We start from the raw sequence: 20,258 nt of genomic DNA, 5'->3' as shown, positions 1-20,258 counted from the left end.
ATCCTACAGCGAGAGAGAAAAGGGACTGCAGAGGGTGGAGAAGTGTAGGGTAACAAATACTCAAGCTGAAATACTTGTTCCAGAAGAGCTGTATCCTCACATATCAAAGCTCAATTCCCAGCTAGCACGACTGAGTTAGCTTAGAGCAATCATTTCACAGATGGGAGGACACTGACAGACAGCAAGCTTCCTCTTCCCCCTTCTCACCACTGGGATTTGCACAGTACTGTTTCCTAAGCCCACTACTCAAGGGATATGTAAGGGATCCCTCCACCCATTCACCCACTGTGAATGCTTAGAAAGACTCACACCACAAGCAGCTTACAGAGCCATCCTCCAAAGCAATGTTTGCTTATCTCCTAGTCCAAACTGCTGGCTGTCCTCCAAGCTTCTCAAGCTGCTGGGGGTCCCTGGAGGTCCTTCTGGGCAGTTTGCAAGAGCAAAGCCAACTGGTTGTTAGTAGGCTTCATTTCACTGCTCGGTTTGTGATTGCTAGTGCAATGTCAGAAACCACTGGGCTGAACTGATCAGGACTCAGCAAGCAGCCTGTTTAATCAGGAACATGCAACTTGGCAACGAAAGCAGCTGCATTCCTGCTTAATCACTTCTTTCAGTGGGATGACAGTTCAGCTCCACACACAAACCTGACTTGCTGCTGTGCCCTGGTAAGGACAGACCTACAGCAGGCAACACCTACCACACATGAGACCTTCTGGGGATGTGTTCACTGCAGTGAAGGACACAGCTAGACATCCATGGCCTTACAGTACATCGTGCTCCTACCAGCATGAAACACTGTGCCTTCAGTGAAACAATCCTGAAGTTAAGACTCTGAACAAAGCTGTTTATGTGGTTGTAGAGCAAAATAAAACAAAGATTTAGTGTGGATTTAGTACTTTCACATGCCACACAGTACAACAGAAAAGCTCAAATCACCAAGACTTAACTGACCAAGAGAGAAGCAGGCAAAATCTTTTTGGATGAGGAGGACAAGGGACTTTACATGCTGGATTGTTTCATCAGCACCTGCTGCATGTGTGTGAGCATGAACTGAGCTCCCCCATCCCCAATAAACATACAGAGTTTCTCAGTAAGGTTGGCATTCCTGATGCTTGCTATTTGCCCTAAAGCTTTGTGCTGTGTCAACAACTGCACCGAATTATCTTTTTGTTTCCATAAGGATAACAAAAAGTATAACACTGTGTGTTATACTTAGGAGAGATCAACATTTAGGGCACAGAAAACAGTAGGAGTGTTTTGATAGCTAGCTAGATTTCCCCAAGTTCCCTAACAGTTTTCACTGGAGCTATCAATTTCCCTGCAATCCTAGGGAGGAATTTCAATAAAATCAGACTTGACTTTCACTGGGAAAAGTTGCTGTTCTGACTCCATGAAAGGGAACTGTGCCCTTTTCTCTGTGTAAATAGTACAACATCCCACTTGCTCTGCCAGAACAGCAACCCCCACGTTGTGTGCCAGAGCCCATCACCAGGAGGGGTTGGTTATTTATACACTCCACTGAGGCCAGGAGCAGAAGTTGCCCTCTACATGCCAAGAAGTCCAGATTCAAAGGCTGCCAGGCTCCCTGGGGTACCTCTTCCTGAGCCACCAAGTTCTACATAACTACATTATTTCCTTCTTATTCACAAATACACACGTCCCTGGATGTGCTCTGACTCTCAGCAGGATCAAGTTTACCAGCTAACTCAGTTGGCTGTGACCAGATTACACTTTACTGCTGTGTCCTGGCTAAAAAGCAAACAATCCCATCACGTGATACTGGAAAGCTCAGACAAAAACCAAGCTGGGCTTAAGTTTCTCTTGCTCTTGATTGTATTTGTGTTTTCCCCAGGAAACCAGGTTTTAGGATCCAAGCCTGTCACTCAGCTCGTTGTCCAACAAAGAGCCAGCTACAAAATTCAGTTGTGAGCACCAGTCTCGATATCCCAATGTTCAGAGTTGATGGAGTGATTCAGGTCTGCAGATTGATGGACTATCACTAAGGAATCCATGAAAGACCACCTGGCAGGGGCGAGGGGGTGGCTGTACTCAAGGCTTCTGATGCCAAGGTTCAGTTCAAAGCAGAGCCTGCTATTCCATTACAAAGTCTTAAGAGGTCCACAAGTCAGAAGACGTGACAAGCCACAGTAATCTTGTTGTCAATATTAATGTTTTACGCATGCCTTACTCCCACTGAGTACTTCATAGTCCCTGATAGAGGTTACCCTGACTCCTGTGAAAAAGGAGGAAAATCTTTGTAACAGCCCATTCATTTTGGGAAATGAATAAGACTGGAAGCCTGCTGGTGTTTCTGAAGCCAGCCAGCAGCAGCCATTTGCAGCAGCATAGAGCCAGAGGCACGAACAGGAATAAGACAAGTTCCAGGTCTCCCACTCCACTGTGTTGGTCAGACAGATTGGAAGGAACCCCAGTCCTTCCGCACACCCCACCACGCCACCCCCAGTAAGAATCTGGAAGAAAGCAGCCATTAAAATAGGCTCTGGCCAGCAGAGCACATTGGGACAATTTATGTAGGTACCTCCCAATAGCACAACCCCTCCCCGGGGGATAATATGTTCTGTGCTTAGTGCACTTGAAATACTCAGTTGCCAGTAACAGCCTGAAGTTTTCCCACACAGAGTGGATTATCAGAGACTGCTGGAGGGGGTTTAATCCTAGAGGACTCTTTACTTTAGGAGGAAAACGCAGTTCAGCCTGCACAACAGCTTTAATCTTCAGCAAGTTCTGCAGCCAACCGCGTGTAACTGTGCTCTCTTTGCTTTGTTGTGTGTATGCTTGACCTTCCAAGCATCATCACCCCGAGGGCTAAACTTGCTTCGATTCATAAGAAACTGCACACAATTTTGCCTTATCCTTCTGCAGCCATTGAAGTTACAGGAGTTAAGGGAATAACTTCTCCCTACCGGAATTAGTAAAAGCCTAGAAGCAGAATAGCCAAATAGTACGGAGCTATAGGTGCAGCTCTTTTTCAGACACAAAGAGGGAATCCAGCTCCCCAGAGCAACATTCAGCTTCTTCAGCCATAAGACTATTCTTCTTCTCTTCCAATCCCCCACCTCACTCACAAGGCACCTTCCAACTGCTGTAAGTAATGAAGGAGGGGCTCTGAGGATGATAGCACTCATCCATTACACATGCTTGATTCATTTGTGCAGGAGATCCACCCTGTACACCAGCACTAATAGGAATGCAGAATGTGACAGAGGCAGATGAGGACTTACAAAAGGTTGAGCAGGCAGGTAGTACCATGTTCAGTGCATGCACCTCTGTCCATGTACCTGTTTACACATGCACACAAGGGAAGAGGTGAGAAAGCACAAAGTATATCTCTCTAGATAAAGTCATAGAATGGTTTGGGTTGGAAAGGACCTTAAGCTCATCCAGCTCCAACCCCCTGCCACAGGCAGGGACACCTTCCACTAGAGCAGGTTGCTCCAAGCCCCTGTGTCCAACCTAGCCTTGAACACTGCCAGGGATGGGGCAGCCACAGCTTCTCTGGGCACCCTGTGCCAGCGCCTCAGCACCCTCACAGGGAAGAGCTTCTTCTGTATATCTAACCTGAACTTCCCCCGTTTTATACCCACTCAGTCTGCTAGTGGCATGTTCCAACTGAATCTAACAATAAATATGGTTGACCTGAACCATAATTACCTTCATCATGACAATGAAAAGAAGTTAGTCCATGACTGAGTGCTCAGAAATAAAAGGGGGGTTCACTCCTTTGAAGTGCTTTGCTTTTACAGGCATTCTTCTAGGCACTGAAATGTTTTGCTACTCTCCCTCCCCCAAGCTTATCACTGTCAATAAGACAGTAGTTTCCAGTGTTCACACTGGGAGGAAAGAGGAAACATACGGAAATATCCATGGAATCTGTCTTTGTTAAATTAGACTGATGTGATGGAATTTGGCATTCGATATCCACGCAGCATGGAAATCATGCACAATTACAACCCAGGATGTCATTTTTGTAACGTAAAAGCTCCTTGAATTAGAGCCTTTTGAAAGAAGAACTTGAGTCCAACCATTTTTGCCCAGCTGGATAACCTGGCTGCAGACAGATCTCCTACCTTCACATCACCAATACATCCCTAGTACTGGTTTGTTCATTCCTGGAAAGCCTGACCTTGATGGGAGGGATGGAGTCAAGGAAATAACTATCCTTAAGACCTTGACTGAAAGCACAGAGCTAAGGATTTGGAACACCAGCTATTTCTCTGAAATACACCCATGTTCAAAGATGCCATTTGGCACTTGCCTCTAAGTCCTCCTCTGAAGATCTGATCTAGAACTGCTTAACTTGAGGACAGTGGCCCTTATCTTCATTAAAGTACAAGACTAACGTTGATAAAAGTCAGTACCTCTAAATTTACACCAACATAAATTCATTCAGAACTAAACTTTAACTTTGAATTAGGAGGTGGAGGGGAAATTGTAAGTGGAAAAACATGACAGACACGTGCCTGCTTGTCCTCAACACCTCGTAGAGAGACAAACATTAAGAGAACTAGCATAAGGAGTCAGCAACCCTGTAACAGCATCCTGTGCTTTGCTAGCACTCCTGTTGTGGCTACAGACTCTCCTCCACCATGGAGAAAGGCAGCACCCATAGCTGCCTAATGCCCCTTGCTGCATTACATCATACAAAACAACATTTGGCATAGTTTGAGTCCTCCAAAACGGACAAATCAGGCTCCTGCTGGTTTTCAGCATCTCCTTCAAACCCTGTCCTTAGCCCTCCAGGGCCTGTATCCGTGTGCATCAACAGCCATTCCGCAAGGACTGAACAGGGTCTGCTCCTGGATTTGTTTTGTTGCTTGCAGAGCTCTGTACAGACCACAGTGCATCTTTGTGCCTCACATTCAGTCCTCTGTTGCCAAACTCACAGCACTTACCAGCCCAGCAGCAATGAAAGCCACATGCATGACAGGAACACAGGGACTCTGCTAAACGAAGCAGTGGTTTTCATTAGCATTATACTGGCACCAAAAGCCACAAATTACAACAGGAACAAAAGGCAATGTCAAAAGGAGAGCACTGAGCATATCAAAGGAAAAAATCAGGATAGCATGACCAAGTCATTGCTTCCTACTAACTGTATGATACTAAGCTGTAACGTGCACGGGTCAGGTTTTTCCTAGAGCTATTACTGTCACTGACAGACAGACCTTTTTGACAGCTAAAAACCAAAAGCTATATTGGAGATCCCACAGACAAAACATTGCTTTTTCTCTTTAAGGGAACACATTTGCTTTCCTGAGCTATTTCACCACTCTGGGCAGTGTTCGGTGGGCCCAGAAAGGCATTGAAAGCATATCAGAGCTCCAGATTCACAAGTATTAGGATGAAAATACCTGTAGAGGCAGCTGTGTCAGGCAAACAGAACCCAGAACTCTTCTAGCAACACTTTTGCCACCTGCCCTCCCTCCTTCTCCTTTGCTATGGCACATTACAATCATTTCATTCAGCCAAGGTCTTCAGCAACCTGTAAAGGAGTCTGTGGTCCCTAATATACAAGGGACTATGCAGCAGCCCTTTCTAGAGTAGTCATCTACCATGTGGTTGCCCATCATTGTTGGGAACTAGATTTCATGAGCCAAGGTGACCTCTTTCTAGAGCAAAGTTGCAGGAAGGGTGCAGGCCCAGCTTTATTCCACATCTCTTGTTTCAGGTTACTACCATACAAAAAGGCAGATGTCACAACATCCTCATTGAAACTGCTAAAGAAACAGCAAGAAAATCCTCCAGCTTTCTAATGTTTCCAGTGCTGGAGAAGGTGATTAGAAATAATAAGTCAGTCTAGACAAATCCATCTACTTACATTGCTTTGAGATCAACAACTCCTCTTTCCCATTTTTGATTTGTCAGCTCAGCCACTTGCATTCAGTGAGGCAACTGCAGCTCAGGCACCCATCAGCCAGCATTTGCCTGAGACAAGACCACCTACTGCTGGTGCTCCAGGAAGATTTTCTGGGAACAGCTATATCCTACCAACAGTACCTAAAAGGGCCTTTGAGAAAGTTGGAGGACTTTTTACAAGGGCCTGTAGGGACAGGACAAGGGGGAATGGCTTTAAACTGACAGAGGAGAGATTGAGATGAGCTCTTAGGCAGAAGTTCTTCCCTGTGAGGGTGCTGAGGCGCTGGCACAGGGTGCCCAGAGAAGCTGTGGCTGCCCCATCCCTGGCAGTGTTCAAGGCCAGGTTGGACACAGGGGCTTGGAGCAACCTGCTCTAGTGGAAGGTGTCCCTGCCCATGGCAGGGGGTTGGAGCTGGATGAGCTTTAAGGTCCCTTCAACCCCAACCATTCTATGAGCATATGAACATGCCTGTACTGAAGAGCAAAGCACTTTTCTCCGGTTATGCTCTGCTGATACGCCAGGTCTCTCTGCATACCAGGCTGTGCTGCGTGGGGTAGGTAAAGCAAGCTGCCTTCTGCTTGCCTAGCTCAGAGCTCCCCAAATGAGCCACACAAGACCCCAGTTCAGTGAAACCAAAGCCTTGCAGAACCTCTCTGCCTGGGTACTCAAAGTGTTAATCAGGCTGAAAAACAAACCCCCAAGCCTGTGTGTTAATTTGCTATTTAAATTGAAGACTCTCTAGCCCACGTCTGCCATGTCTGGCACAAGCCTGTCCTGGGCGTTACTGCAATAAAACATAATTTGGAAAATAATCCTATTGTTCCAGTCACACCCATGGGAGTTTCATGTGTAGGGAAGTAGGAACATCAAACCCAAGATCTGTTGCGTGATCAGAGAGCAGAGTTTGCCCTTTAAAACAGGCAGTTTTGATGCAAGTACACACTGGGAGAGAGATCAGGGTCAGTGAGCTAAAGCAGGAGGATACCTCCATAACTTTAAGGTTAGTAGATTCCTACTTGCACAGCCTAAACCTTTCAAAAATCACCTTTAGTGTAGTAAACTAGCAACACTCTTTACAAACACCAATCCACACCTATGGGTGAGCACATCTTTCCCTTCCCTGCCTCCCTCTCAAGCCAGTCATTCCCAGGGCCATCTAAATGCAGTAATGAATTGCCCTAAACCACTCCCCAGTTGCTGGTCATGAGCCTTTTCAAAGTGCTTCCTCTGCACAACGTGGAAGCCTCATTCAAAGCTCCATGGAACATAAGAGGGCCTGGACGCAGGAGTTACAGGCACACAGCTACACCAGCAGCCTCCTCTTCATCTTCCACCAGACTCCCACTCTTACACTCTGCCAACTGCATCCCTCCAATGCCATAAAAAGGAACCACACAGCATTTGCTGTAGATCAGCTCCTCTGCACACAGTAGTCCCAAACCCCTGCTAGTGAACACTCTGAATTGCCTCATCAAGTTTTAAACTCACTCATATCAACTATACATTTCAATCACAAAGGATCCACTGCACTATATCCACCTATAGACAGGCTGTACAAAGACATCTAGAAACTAAGTGCTCTAAATATCTATTTTCAATTTAAAAGGTGGTTCTGCTTTTAACACATCTTCTGAGCTTTCACTAGTTTTGGAAGCAGTTTCCACACCTCATTTCTAGCCAAGAACAATTATTTGTATTCTCCTTTTCAACCTTGCTGCAATCCAGTTTGTTCATTAGGAAAAAGAAAGAACTCCTTCCTCTTGTGAGCAGAAACACCAACACCTTTCCCTATTATTAAAAAATTCTTGAGCAATAGAAGAAACCGCTTTAGTGCCTCGGTGCTTTGGAAGCCTCTATTTGGAAGGGAGATGGTCTTGAGGGAGGAGATCTCCATTTCGGTATCCAGGTGGAAAATGGGTTTGATTTGGCCAAGTAATAAGAGCCGAAAAAAACACCCCTCCACAGCCTGTGCACGCATAGTAGATTCCTTAGGAATGATAACACTGCCTTGAAACATTCCCAAGTACACATGTGGAAAGCTGGATGGGGAGCAAGCAGCACTGAGCAAGAGGGGACAGCAGGAGGTCCAAAGGAGAGGTACCGACATGTGGGCAGAAAGAATTCCTGCCCTGTTCTGTGGGGAATTCCAAGTATGGCAAACTCCATGAGCTGGGGGTTTGTAGAGGGGTTTGGGCTGTTGTTGAAGGTTAAAAGGCAACCTAGCTGGCTCCACCAAGGCAAAGTGGAAAACACCACAACACCTGAACCACAGGTTCAGTAAGAGTGCAAACTGGCGCACCCCAATGATCCAACGTCCTAAAGCAAAGGCTTCACAGGCATCCCTCACTGGGAATGGGAATGTCTGGAGTTACTGCTGAGACGAGTATCAGTCTGTGAGTGTAGAGAAGCAGTAACCGGTACTAGACATACCCCATGCCATCTAGACACATACTACTTGCAAAAGCTTGTGGTGAATTCAAGGCAGAGCCATGGAACACAGCTGACTTTATTCTCCTATTTACACAGATTTAATCATAGAACACCAGGTTGGAAGGGACCTCACGGATCATCTTAGAATCATAGGATGGTTTGGGTTAGAAGGGACCTTAAAGCTCATCCTGTTCCACAGGCAGGGACACCTTCCACTAGACCATCCTCTGAGTGTTCTGGTTTTGAAGACCTGAAGAGTGATACAAAGAAAAGCATGGAACAGAAAAGTTTAGGACAGTTATGATCTGAATTTTATTATAGTTATTCTGTATTTTTGCTACCCTTTTTGGTACTTTGGGAAGAACAGCACACTGCTATTTTACTTACTGTGGGCAAACCAGTAAAGCCATGAACACATGGCTGCTCAGCACCAGCCTACAGCTTATTATTACACTAAGTACACATGGAAACAGCCTTCACACACCACAGCTAAAACTCACCTGTGCTTTTTCTCCCTCATACACACATACATGAGTTTTCCTTTACACCTTTCACTGCAGCTTGGAGAAAGTTTTACATGCAGCCCCTCAGCAAAGGATGATGCCAAATACAGCCACCATGCAAGCCACCACCCCACCACTCACTCGGCCCATGCAGAAGGAAGCATATAGGGATGCCACGGACCAGCCAAGCCACTGAACCCACCAGTGCTCAATGTCAAATTAAATGGCCATGACAGATTCATGTCATGTACTTCCTGCAGCAGAAAAAAACTGGTATGAGCTTCAGTTGAAACTACTCTCACATACAGCAATCAAAAAGGCTGGTTGAACCTCAGAGCATGGAACAGGGAGTGAGAGAACAACTATTGAACTGTCTCCCCTTGCTGATGAGATGCCCATGGGAACAGCCTAGTCAATTATTGTTGGCAACATCCAAGCCATGAGCCACGTGGAGTGTGCAATTCCAGTCAAATGCTTGTGTGGGGTTTGGTGGTGTGTGTTGTGAGGGGTTTTTTGTTGGTGGTGGTGGTTTTTTGGTGGGATTTTTTGGTTGGTTGAGGTTTTATGGATATTTTTGGTGTTTTAAACAAACCCCAACCACACACATCAGAGCTCAAGGACATGCCCTGCAAAGCGAGCCTTGCCTCCACAGAGCACAGAGATGCTGAGATGCAAATCAATCACCCAGATGTGGGTGGCACAAGGCAACTCCCAGGCTCAACCACGACACCAGCCAAAGCATCTCATATAAACCCATCTAGTTTTCCATGAAGAGATGAGTTGTGACAATTCCTATCATTTCTACATTCCCATTTCTCCCCTCTCTTCGCACCCAGTGCAGACAGATACAGCTTCACCCTTCCCTTCCCAAAGGTTATGCAGCAACTCCTCCAAATGGTACCTGAAAGTTCATTTTCAGCAAAATTCTGGTCATTTGTAGAAGCTGCTTTGAAAACCTTCTAGTTCAGATGCCAGTAACCACTTGGCAGGGCCTGACAGCCATAATTAGAGAGCTTGATTGTTTCAAAGGACATTACCCAAGAAAATGAATATGTTGCTGTGGTCCTTGCAATAAATTTCCAACGGGTTTGGTTGCAGAGGTCTTGAAAGGGTTTTAATCACACTATCAGGACTCCAGTGTTTTTCTGGTGCTTGGCAAAATGAGACCCTATTATTTCTGCTTGCAATGCACACTCCTTCAAAGCTTAGCCACAGGCCGAAGAATTCCTACAACTTTGTAATCCAAAAGTTTTTGTATCATTTGTGATATACATTAGTGACTTCCAGTAACAGTGGCCCAAGAGACAGCTTTTTACTGTGCGATAGTTTAAGCTGTTTGGCTCAGTGCTGTATCCTGAAACACACTGCAGGGAGACTGCATTGCACTGCAGGTTACACTGATTTACAGCAGCGCTAAGCCAACTGCTGCAACATCCAACAGAGCCAATTTGCCTTTCTGCTCTCTGCTGTACTGCAGACACTGCATGGGAACAGAACGTTTGCAGCATCCCAGCCAGACCTGCTCAGCACAAAGGCTGTTTGATGGCACCAGTTGCAGGCACTTTTGCAGTGACCCTTCTGTAGGTACTTTCCACATTCAGCCTCCCACAAGCCTTTCACTGCAGTTGGGAAAGGAAAGCACCACCACAGCCTGTGCCATGACCCAACGCTCCGCTGCTGTTCAATCCAGCCTGCCCTGCTCAGCACCTCCTTCTCCCCCCTCTCCAAACTAAATCCTGCCCTGCAAAGATCAAGCAGACTAATTTCAGTCATCCAGGCTCAGAGAGGTGCAGGGAACAGGGAGCACAACGACCTCTATTCTGTAAGAGTGGAAGTTTATACAAGCACCAAGTATTATCATTCATAGATTTATTATAAACTTCCATAAACATATATTAATATACAATGCTTTGGATTTTGCAGCTTCCCCTCTAAGATTTAACCACACCCTCATGAAGTACTCCCCAGAGCCTTCCCTTACATGAAGGGAAATATTACCATTCCCATTTTATTTAGAAGAAAGAAAAGAGAGAATTTGCAAGTCTCAGTTCCCAGACTTAGTGCTGCTCTATAGAATATACACTGAGCATTGAAGGGAATGGTCTTTTTCTTGGGAAAGAGGGTGGAAAACAAAGCCTTATGAATCAGCCAGCTGATAATTAAAAGCAACTAAATCCAGACCACTCTTAAGCTGCACATGAGAATCTCAGCTCCTCAGATGCTGAATTCCTCTGCCAGCCAGAAAAGCCAGGGTCACTTGCCCAGCTGGTCACTATTGTTCTGTCTAATAAAGTTCTGGCAGGAATGTGTGTTTAACAAAATACAGAGATTAGGCATAGCAAAGAATGCAGCTCCCCCCTCACTGTTTAGGTTAGTGGGGTTTGCCATGTTGAAATACTGAAGCTTTAAGCGTATCAGGTTTTCTCTGTCCTGTACTGCTATAGTGCCAGTGACAGACACAAGCTGACAGCTCAGTTCTCAGGATCGCTGCCATTTTAGCTGTAAGTTCATTAAAAGCAGCATTAAAATCTCACCTCAAAGCTGCAGTGACCACTAATTAAATCAGTGTTTTCTTGGGGATGTAAAGTACCAAAGGAGAAAAGTTCTCTGTACCTCCCATGAGCCAGAAACTCTTGAAGGGCAATTTAAATCAAGCCAGAGACTCAGAGACCAGATTTCGAGAACCTTGAAACAGAGGAGCTCATCTTCAAATGTCTCAGGATAGCCTAGATTTCCAAAAGGAAATCTAGTATCCAGTGGCTAAATACAGCATCAAAATGGCAATGATCTTCCCAACATCTCATTTAGCTTCTGACAGTTCAGAACCAGGATCTTTAGCTCAGTTTGGATAGAGTTGGATGGAGTCTTCAGTGACATGATTTAGTGTGTGGTGTCCCTGCCCACGGCAGGGGGTTGGAACTAGATGATCTGAAGGTCCTTTCTAACCCAAACTATTCTGTGATTCTATGAATTTACAAGACTGGGGTCAGATGCAAAAATGTCACAAATCATACAGATGATCTTACAGAGGAACACAGCTTTTACCAGGTCAGACACCATGTACAAAGCAGCTCTGATACCTCACTGGGCTGAGAATTTCTCAGCTCCAAAAAGAATGATATTGAACAGATATTTGAGACAAAACATATTTACCAAAGATACAGCCCTTGGAGAACTGTGTGCAAAAGGGTTATGAAAAGCCTGGTTCCACCTCAGAGTTAATGGCTTACATTTAGAGATACCAAGGATTGGCAAGTTCCCCTGCAGGGGGTATGGTAGCTCACACTCTGTGAAGCGCAGTTTCTAAGTAGAAAGCATCTAAGACCCTGTTACCACGGCAGTCTCTCCTCTATTACTCCCTACACAAATAGCTGAAAAATAACCTTGACAGAGCCACACAGTAAACCTGGAACAGGTACAGCTGAGATACAGGGCTGCTGGCAGCCAGATCTAGGTGTTTTCTTCTAGGAGAGCCTTTTTCAGTCATCCTAGCACAGCAACAGAAGCCTTATTTTAGCTGGTATCCCACTCACTGCCACCTGAAGATGCAAAGAACTCAAAAGTTTGCACAAGATACAGTGGTGAGCCAAGCAGCCAGACAGCCCACATTGAACAGCATGGCTGAAACCAGACAGTGCTGGGGAAGCAGAACAGAGAATCGGGCAAGAAGAAAACCAGGGAGCCAAGCAACCTGAGGCAGGAGGAAGAGAAGGGGCATCAGATAAAAAATAAAGTCCTTTTCTTTAGGGAAAACACAAAATTTCCCTTGGGTTGGAGTGTTAAATTCATGGCAACCCCCCTTCATACACTGGCACACTGGAGAGCTGTTGGTAGAGCTGTCACCCATTGATGCCTCCAGTGAGGATTTGAAAAGCTCTCTGTGCTCTGCTGTGTTTACAGCAATAAGAGCCTGGAGGAAGGGGTTAGAAACATCTGAGTTTAATAAGGGCTGAGCAGCACAGAGCAGAAAAGCAATGTCTGCCCTTCCGTTCAGGGCTACCACACCCCACCAAGCACTGCGGCACCAGGAGACGTTATGTCATCCCCACCGCCGCAGCAGCCCATCTGCCCCGAGCCTTTCCACCATGAGAAGCAGCATTTCAAACCCAGCTGAGAGCTCCCAGCACCACTCTTTTGAACAACTAAACAAGCAGAGTCCTGTGGGGAAAAAGCAGATGTTGACTGACCCCAGGCACAAAACAAGGCAAGGACAGAAGGGAAGCTTTCGTGCAGTGCCTTAACTGAGCAACTCCCATCTCACAAGGTCATCACAACAGGGTAAAAGGAGTATTTAGCTCATTTAGCACCTATGCTGCTGTCTTGTCTTAGTCCTACACAGCTCCAACATCCAAAATGAACAGGGTAAGGAGCATCCTATGGCAGTTTCTCACAAAGACAACCAATGACCTTAATACCCAGGTTCTGCAATGGCATTTGCTGCACCCCTTCCTTCCTCACTTCAGCAGGGTCCACCCCCAAAATTGTCCTCACATGAAACATGTATCTCATAAAATGCCTCTGCCCACACTGCCTTTATGAGGCATGTTCTTCCCAGCACGTGTACTTGGTCTTTTTATTTCATTGAGAAGTAGAAAGCAGAAATCAAGAGTCTTTGTCCATCTGTAAAGTCAAACACAACTCCCCTCTGGAGGGCACATACATCAAAAAAACCAAAGGGGGAGACACACTGAGAAGAAACAGGCCTGGACCTGTTCTTAACTCTACAGACTCAGTACAACTTGGTTACATAGCTATGTCCAGGGGGATATTCCCTGGCCTCATTGCACTGGTGTTTCTGAGATGCTCCAATGCATCTCATGCCTATACGTAGTGCAAATACTGTGATGAGTATCAGTACCATCCAGTTTCTAGGGGGAGAAAAAGTTGGAACCAATTAAAAAGACGTGACTACAGAATCCGATGTCAAGACTGGACATGAATAGATGCATTTTATGGAGTGGTACCTCACATTGGCTTTAAAGTTGACAGATGTTCTGTTATTCAGTCACTTTCCTTTGTACTGAGCAAACAACAGCCTTACCCAGCCCTCAGAGGACAGACAGAGGACATGCAGCAGATCAAAGTAACAGGAAGAGCCCTACATAAGAGAAGCTCACAGATACCTTCTCAGCTTCAAAGAGGTTTCAAAATCAACTACTGTGAGTGGCAGATTCTCTTTTCCAGATAAACCACATATATGTGGAAGTGGAGACTGATCTGTCCCAAACAGGAAACGTTACGAAGCTACCTTCAGCTTGTCTCAGTGGCATCCACTGTGTGGGCCTCTGGGTGAAAGCCAGTTCTGAAGAGACAGGAGAGGGCTTTTTTTATTTTGTCAGAGCTACAACTTCACTACTTTGGAAGCTGAAAAGAATTCTTAACCCTGAAATAGCTTCCTATTTGTTGGTCTTCTCAAAAAAAGATTCAACTATTATCCAATAGCCAGGCCTGAACATTACAGGCAACACTTTCACCCGAGCACACTCTTTACACATCTGTTCATTTCCAAAAGGAGGAAAACATCAAACTTGTCAAAACCAGCCAAACTACCTAAACCATGTTATTCCATGCAATACATTACAAATCACATTGTTTCTGCCTGAACAGGAGTTAAGGAACAAACCCGATAGGGAACAATATCACAGTTCCCACCCTCGCTCCTTTCTGTAGCAGTATTAAGGACTCTGATGTAGATCAGTGCCATATTGTGCATAAAAACACTAAGCAGGAGCTATAGTATTTTTCAACTATATAAAAAGTTGAGAAGTTGCAGGACAGCAACCCAATTAGTAGCATTATGCTTTTTTCATCTTTAGCAGCTCTGATCCTTAGCAGAGTCTTGGTGATATCCAAGTTGGCACAGGGAGCTTTATGCTCACAGCCCCAAAATAAACGTTATGCCTCAGTGGAAGTAAGTTTAACCACTGTCTGCATCTCTCTAATTAAAAGTGAGTTGAGAGCTTTGAGCATATTGCAGAAATGAGGTTGGATGAATTCTGGTATTACGCTACAGGAGAGATAGCCTGTGCTTTACAGACCAGGAATGTTTCCAGACATGCTAGAGGTCTAGTGCAAGAAAGAGCATGAGTAGCTGCTCCATTATTCTAATCCAGCAGACCTAATGCACTCTGTGCTTGAAAGAGATTCTTTCAAGGGAGTGCATTAGAGTCTTTCATCATCACCTCAAAGTCATTCTTCATTTCTCCCTCTTTATCAATACACAGCCCAATAAAACAAAGACGGGAGTAAACATTCCATGATCCAGGTGTCACAGAACCACTCAGGGCAGAGCTGTGCAGTTTCTAACCTAGTGTGTTTTCACCAAGATTTCAGTGCAGTAACAAGCTCAGCTTTGAGAAAATGAACAAATAAGGGTTATTGAAAGAGACACATTTGTTAATTTATCCAAGGGGAGCACAAGTTCACTGCCACCCATTGCTTTGCCTCTCCACTCCCTTTTTCTTCCTAGAGCTGGGAAATGAAACCTACATGAGAGGAAATGATTCACATAAGCAGCTGGAAAGGCAAGACCATAGGAGATTTCCTAACCCAATACTATTTAGTGCAGTAGCTACAGTCACGACTGCTATTTCAAAGCCATTCCAGTGTTGCTAGGTCCTTACACCATTGGCTTCACTGTTCATTGCATTGCAAAGTTACAGCACTGAACCCCACAAGTCAGAGGAAGATCCTGGGGCTGCAGAGTCCAGGAGACAAACACTGGAGGGTTCAAGGGTTTGGTGATGAGCTGAAGACCTCCTGACCCCTTTGCTACCTGGGTAGGGGGCTTCAAAGGAAAATCAGTGCAGAGGAGTCAGCATGACACAAATCCCAGTCTGCTTGCTTGACATCCTCACAGAGTCCACAGCAAACCATAGAAAACCAGAGACCTCAGGCAATGAACAGGCTATTAAGTGATGGAGGGAATGACTCAGAAAGCAAGATTCTGTCAGTACAAGGAAAGAGAACCACATTTCTCCAATATGTATAGTTTTCTATTCCACACCCACTTAAGAGCCACAAGAGGTTCAGAGTTTAGGGCTGAAATCAGGTTCAAATCATCTCTGGCAGAGGGAAAATTAACAGACAACCATCAGGAAAACTCCAGATACATGTTCTGAAAGCACTCAGACAGACTGCATCAATCAGGACACTGATTTATAGATCACTTTTTAATATTAAGAACAGGCTTCTGTCACATAAAGAGACCCACATTTACTTGAAAGTACTAAAACCTCACCTAGGAGGGTGGAGGTTGTTACCATACAGTGCCAGTTGTGAACAGTCCTTCACGTGGAGTTGGGGAGGAACAATTCCATCCTAGCAAATGTGGAGCTGTAGGACCAGGCACAATGCAGGCAGCTATTTTAAACAGAACAGATAGACCTACAACTGGTCCACCCAGACATCTTGATCTTGCCAGCCAGCCATTCAAGTGACCTACTAGGAGCCTGCTAGCCCCAAGGAATAACTGACAAGTATTTCAAGCATCACTTAACCATCTGAAAGGACCAACACTTCAGGTTTTTCAGGGGAGAGAAAGCAAGGCAAGCTTCAGTACAGCAAACTGATTAAGTTCAAATACCTTTCCCACTTATAGATTTCAATTGACCAATATTCATTTCCTCCCCATATCCATCCTCAAGAAACATCAGTTTGCTGTAGGAAGTGCTAGGAATTACTAGTGACCAAAATAAGTACTAATTTGTAATTCCCAGTGTAGCCTGGATAACAAAGCCTGCTTGGACAGTCCTGGTATTTGTAACACTGTGGTTCTACTGTTCATTCACTGACTGGAACTCTTAGGCTGAGGTGCAGTGTTCTGAAGGTCTAACATGGATGGACTTTTCACCCATGCCAGCTGATTTTGTGATGCTGCTGTAAAGCCAGCAGTAAGAATCATCCTACAATGCCTTCAGGTTCCTCTTGGGGAGGTTTCTTTCAGCTGCCTCCACATCCAAAGAGGTTTCCAGTCTAAGCACTACATCTAGTCTCAGAAGTCTCCAACTCCCACAGCCAAATTCACGAAGGCTTGATGCATGACTATTTGAAAGTACAGAAAAATAGGATGAGAAGTTAAGCTAAGAGAACACTAATTCCAAAGACAACTAACACAGATGCAGGTGTTCTTTGACAACCAAGCTACTTACAGCCTGGGAGTAAGATTCCCTTAAGCCAGTTAGCAAAGTTACTCATGGCCGAGTCTGGACGACAACTCTTTCTGCTTGGCAGACAGCCCCTCCATTCTTACACTTTGGGTAAGACCCACTTCCCATTCTCATCGCCTTAACACAGTATCAAGTTAGAAACGCATGTGCTGAATGTGAATTTCCAACAGAATAGTGAGACTGCTACACCTATGCAACACCAACACACACTGCTGCTGCTTGGATTTCAGGCACTGGTACTTGCACATCCTCTACAGACCTTCAAAGCAATCCAAGCACAGGCACAGGCAGGCTGCAAGTGGCTTTGGTCTAATAACCAGGATCTGCCAACTGAAGCTTCACTTGCTGATCAAGGACAGAAAGGGGCAACTGCAAGGAATGTGGTGTGCCTTGTATCAAGGAAACGTGTCAGCTCTAGAACATCACATCAGTATGTGCTGCAACATACCACAGCCTGGAGCTGCAGCACCAAGGCTCTGACCTGCTTATACCTGGCTGATGGTACCCAGGAAAAGCGCCAGAAGTCACTGGCAAGGTTGCAGAAGAGAAAGGGAGAATGGCCATGTAGATAGTAACCACCTACCCACCATATTATGTCCTCTGCAGCCTCTTCAGGGCAGAGGCCAGCAAGCTCTGCTGTGGTGGAGCTGCTATTGCTTCACATAATTCAGGTGCTACTAAGATCCCCTGTTTAGGTGGCAAAAGGGACACTGAACAATATCAACAACAGTTTATACCAGTCTGATTCAGATGCCTGAAAAAACGTTTCACACTCGCACAGACCAATGTCAGACTTTAGAGCAAAAAGCCTCATTCTTCTCCAGAACCACATTAAACCCCAACCTGAAGCTGCACCCTGCAGGAGGCTCCCCCCAAAGGTCTGACACTGTGGCTGGGTAAAGTTTTCCCACACAGATTTTCCCATCAGAAAGTGAAGCTGTTAGACAGTGCCAACAACAAAACTGCACCACTCAAGGGGAAATTAAAACATCCCAAAGATTGCTTCAATGTGCAATACTTGACTGAGCACTTCAAGTTTTACTTCAAAATGTCCACCAGTGATTTTTCCTTCCCTTCAATTGTTTTTATTTCCCCCTCTGCTTTAAACCAGAGCAGGAGATACTCACATAGCAAAGTTCCATCAGACAAAAGAAACCCCTAAAATTAAATAAATTTACCAGCTTTCCCAACATCATTGTTTAAATCAGCTTTAAATGGTTTTACACAACACTTTATAGACTTGGAGAGGGACGCGCTCCCCTAACAAAGCATCAGCTATCCAAACAACTGAGGCATGGGAAAATCGTGCAAGAGTGTGAACTGGGGAAGGTCTTTGGTGAGCAGAGATAGAGTCTGTGCTCATGTAAGCGTGGTAGCTCTGAACAAAGATCTGCAGCCTAATAGATATGTAAGACAAATGACATGTGGTTCTCATTGCAGCTCATGCTTTGGGAAGGGGGTACCTTGGAACAGATCCAGCTGGGATAGGTTTATCCCATTACTCTCCTATAATTTTCTGCCGTTTCAAACCCTTTGACAGTTACTGTAGTTTAACATCACACCCCCTACAGACTGAGGCCTGTTTGACAGGCCAGCAAACAAAACCACCCCCACTTGGAGATGAAATATGCACCATATGTGAGCGCCGTGCAAGGCACGAGGCTAGCGCCCACTCCTGTACTGCTGACACACGGATGGAAAGCTGCTGTGGAGATGCCTTATCCCAGCTCCTAACCCAAGTTAGCAGCGTGAACATCAGCCCTCCTCCACTGCAGTGTAACTCATGCATAGTTGGTATTAGCAAAGGGAGGAGGAAAAGAGGTAGAGACAGGATGGACGAGCCCTGAATATTAAATTCCCAAGTCCCCATTTAAGGGAATCACAAGGCGGGGGGGGGGGGCGGGAGTGAAATTCAAGAACAACTGGAATCAGGTTAAGCCACTCTCTTGCTTCATACAGTGCGGCTCATTCATCTGAACAGCTGTTTCACCTCTAGAGAAATACCCAGAGAAAACAGAGGGGAGGGGGAGAAGCTGAAATTGTTTGCTCTACTGAAGCAGCAAGACACACTAAATCAAAACTGCTTTACACTAAGTTTGTAAGAAATTGGTTTGGAGTGGGGGGAGAGGAGAACAGTGGGAAGTTTAGTTTTAAACAGCTATTTGAAAGCTGCGGCTCTTGGATAGAGATCTGTAATTAAGATCTTTCGTTTGTTGAGCTGAACAAGTCTTTCCTCGCAGCCCAGGGCTGTAACAGTTCCCTCCGCCGGCATCCTGGGGCAGGAGCCACCGACCCTTCCCCGGCGGGCTGGGGAGGGGGGGCGAGAAGGGAGAGTCAGCGGGTTCGGTTTGCCCAAGCTCAGCCCCTCGGTTCCCCACTCGCTGCCTGCCCATGGAGAGACGCTGCTGCGGGCAGGTAGGGAGCCTGCCCACCCCACCTGGGACGAGGACGGCAGCGGGGCCAGCCCCTCGCACCCTGCCCGTGGCTTTGCCGTGCCCGCTGCTCCCCGCGGGAGCTACCGGCGGGGCCCAGCCTCCTCGCCAGGGAGGCGGACCCGGTCTTACTCACCGGCGACTGGCGAAGCCGCTGCCCGGCGAGCCTGAGCTCTGCTCTGGGTAGTTGTGCTGCAGGGTTGATGCTGGGAATTGATAGAGGAAGCCAGTCCCCAGCGCGCATCCATGCAGGCAGCAGCACCAGGACAAGAAAAGAGCCAAATGCATTTTTGCAAGAACGGGGGTCTCCTCCTGCACCCCTTTTTTCCTCTCACAGGACTCGGCAGGCGCGGGGCTCCACCGTGCCTCCCCCGGCCGGGGTCGCAGCAGGATCTCACAGCGCGGAGGTGCCCCCAGGACCGGGTACCACGGGGCAGGGGTGCCGGGACACAGGGACTGCGGGTCGCGAAGGGAAGCCGGGTCGCGAAGGGAAGCCCCGTCCCTCGGCAAGCCCCGTCCCTCGGCACGCCGAGCCCGGCGGCAGCGGCTCCCGCGCAGGGGTGCGGGGCCAGCGCGGCTCTGTGCGCCCAGGGCGCACTCTCGGCCCCGGATGCCTTTTCAAATTTGGCGAGGTTGGCCCGACTCCGTCAAAGGGGGCGTGGGGCTTCAGCGTTAACCCTTGCCAGGCCTGGCTGCAGACCCGCGGCAGAGGGGCTCCCCGCCGGCCGAGCCGCGGGCACGGAACGCGGCGGGCTCCGCGCTCCCACTCGGCTGAGCGCTAGGAGCCCGACCCCGGGACATCGCCGCCAGAGCACGGGGCGCTGGGTTTCCCTGATGAACCGAGAGC

The 20,258-nt window shown here is 46.7% G+C and overlaps 1 protein-coding gene across 5 annotated transcripts in view; it reads right to left on the bottom strand.

Moving 5' to 3' along the window:
* The window catches only part of COL26A1 (collagen type XXVI alpha 1 chain), a 175,734-nt gene extending 155,740 nt beyond the window's left edge, over positions 1-19,994 (bottom strand). For 4 of the 5 annotated variants that reach the window (XM_030472591.1, XM_030472594.1, XM_030472595.1 and 1 more), the window contains exon 1: positions 19,548-19,936. In XM_030472591.1, the coding sequence (XP_030328451.1) occupies positions 19,548-19,699 (152 nt within the window). In that variant the 5' untranslated portion in view covers positions 19,700-19,936. Of the gene's footprint in view, positions 1-19,547 lie in introns of all 5 variants that reach the window. The other variant, XM_030472592.1, reaches the window with a different exon arrangement.
* Between the last annotated feature and the right edge of the window lie 264 nt (positions 19,995-20,258).

Source organism: Strigops habroptila (assembly GCF_004027225.2).
Source record: "Strigops habroptila isolate Jane chromosome 13 unlocalized genomic scaffold, bStrHab1.2.pri S16, whole genome shotgun sequence".
Lineage (NCBI taxonomy): Eukaryota > Metazoa > Chordata > Aves > Psittaciformes > Psittacidae > Strigops > Strigops habroptila.
This window is presented reverse-complemented; position numbering and strand designations above follow the sequence as displayed.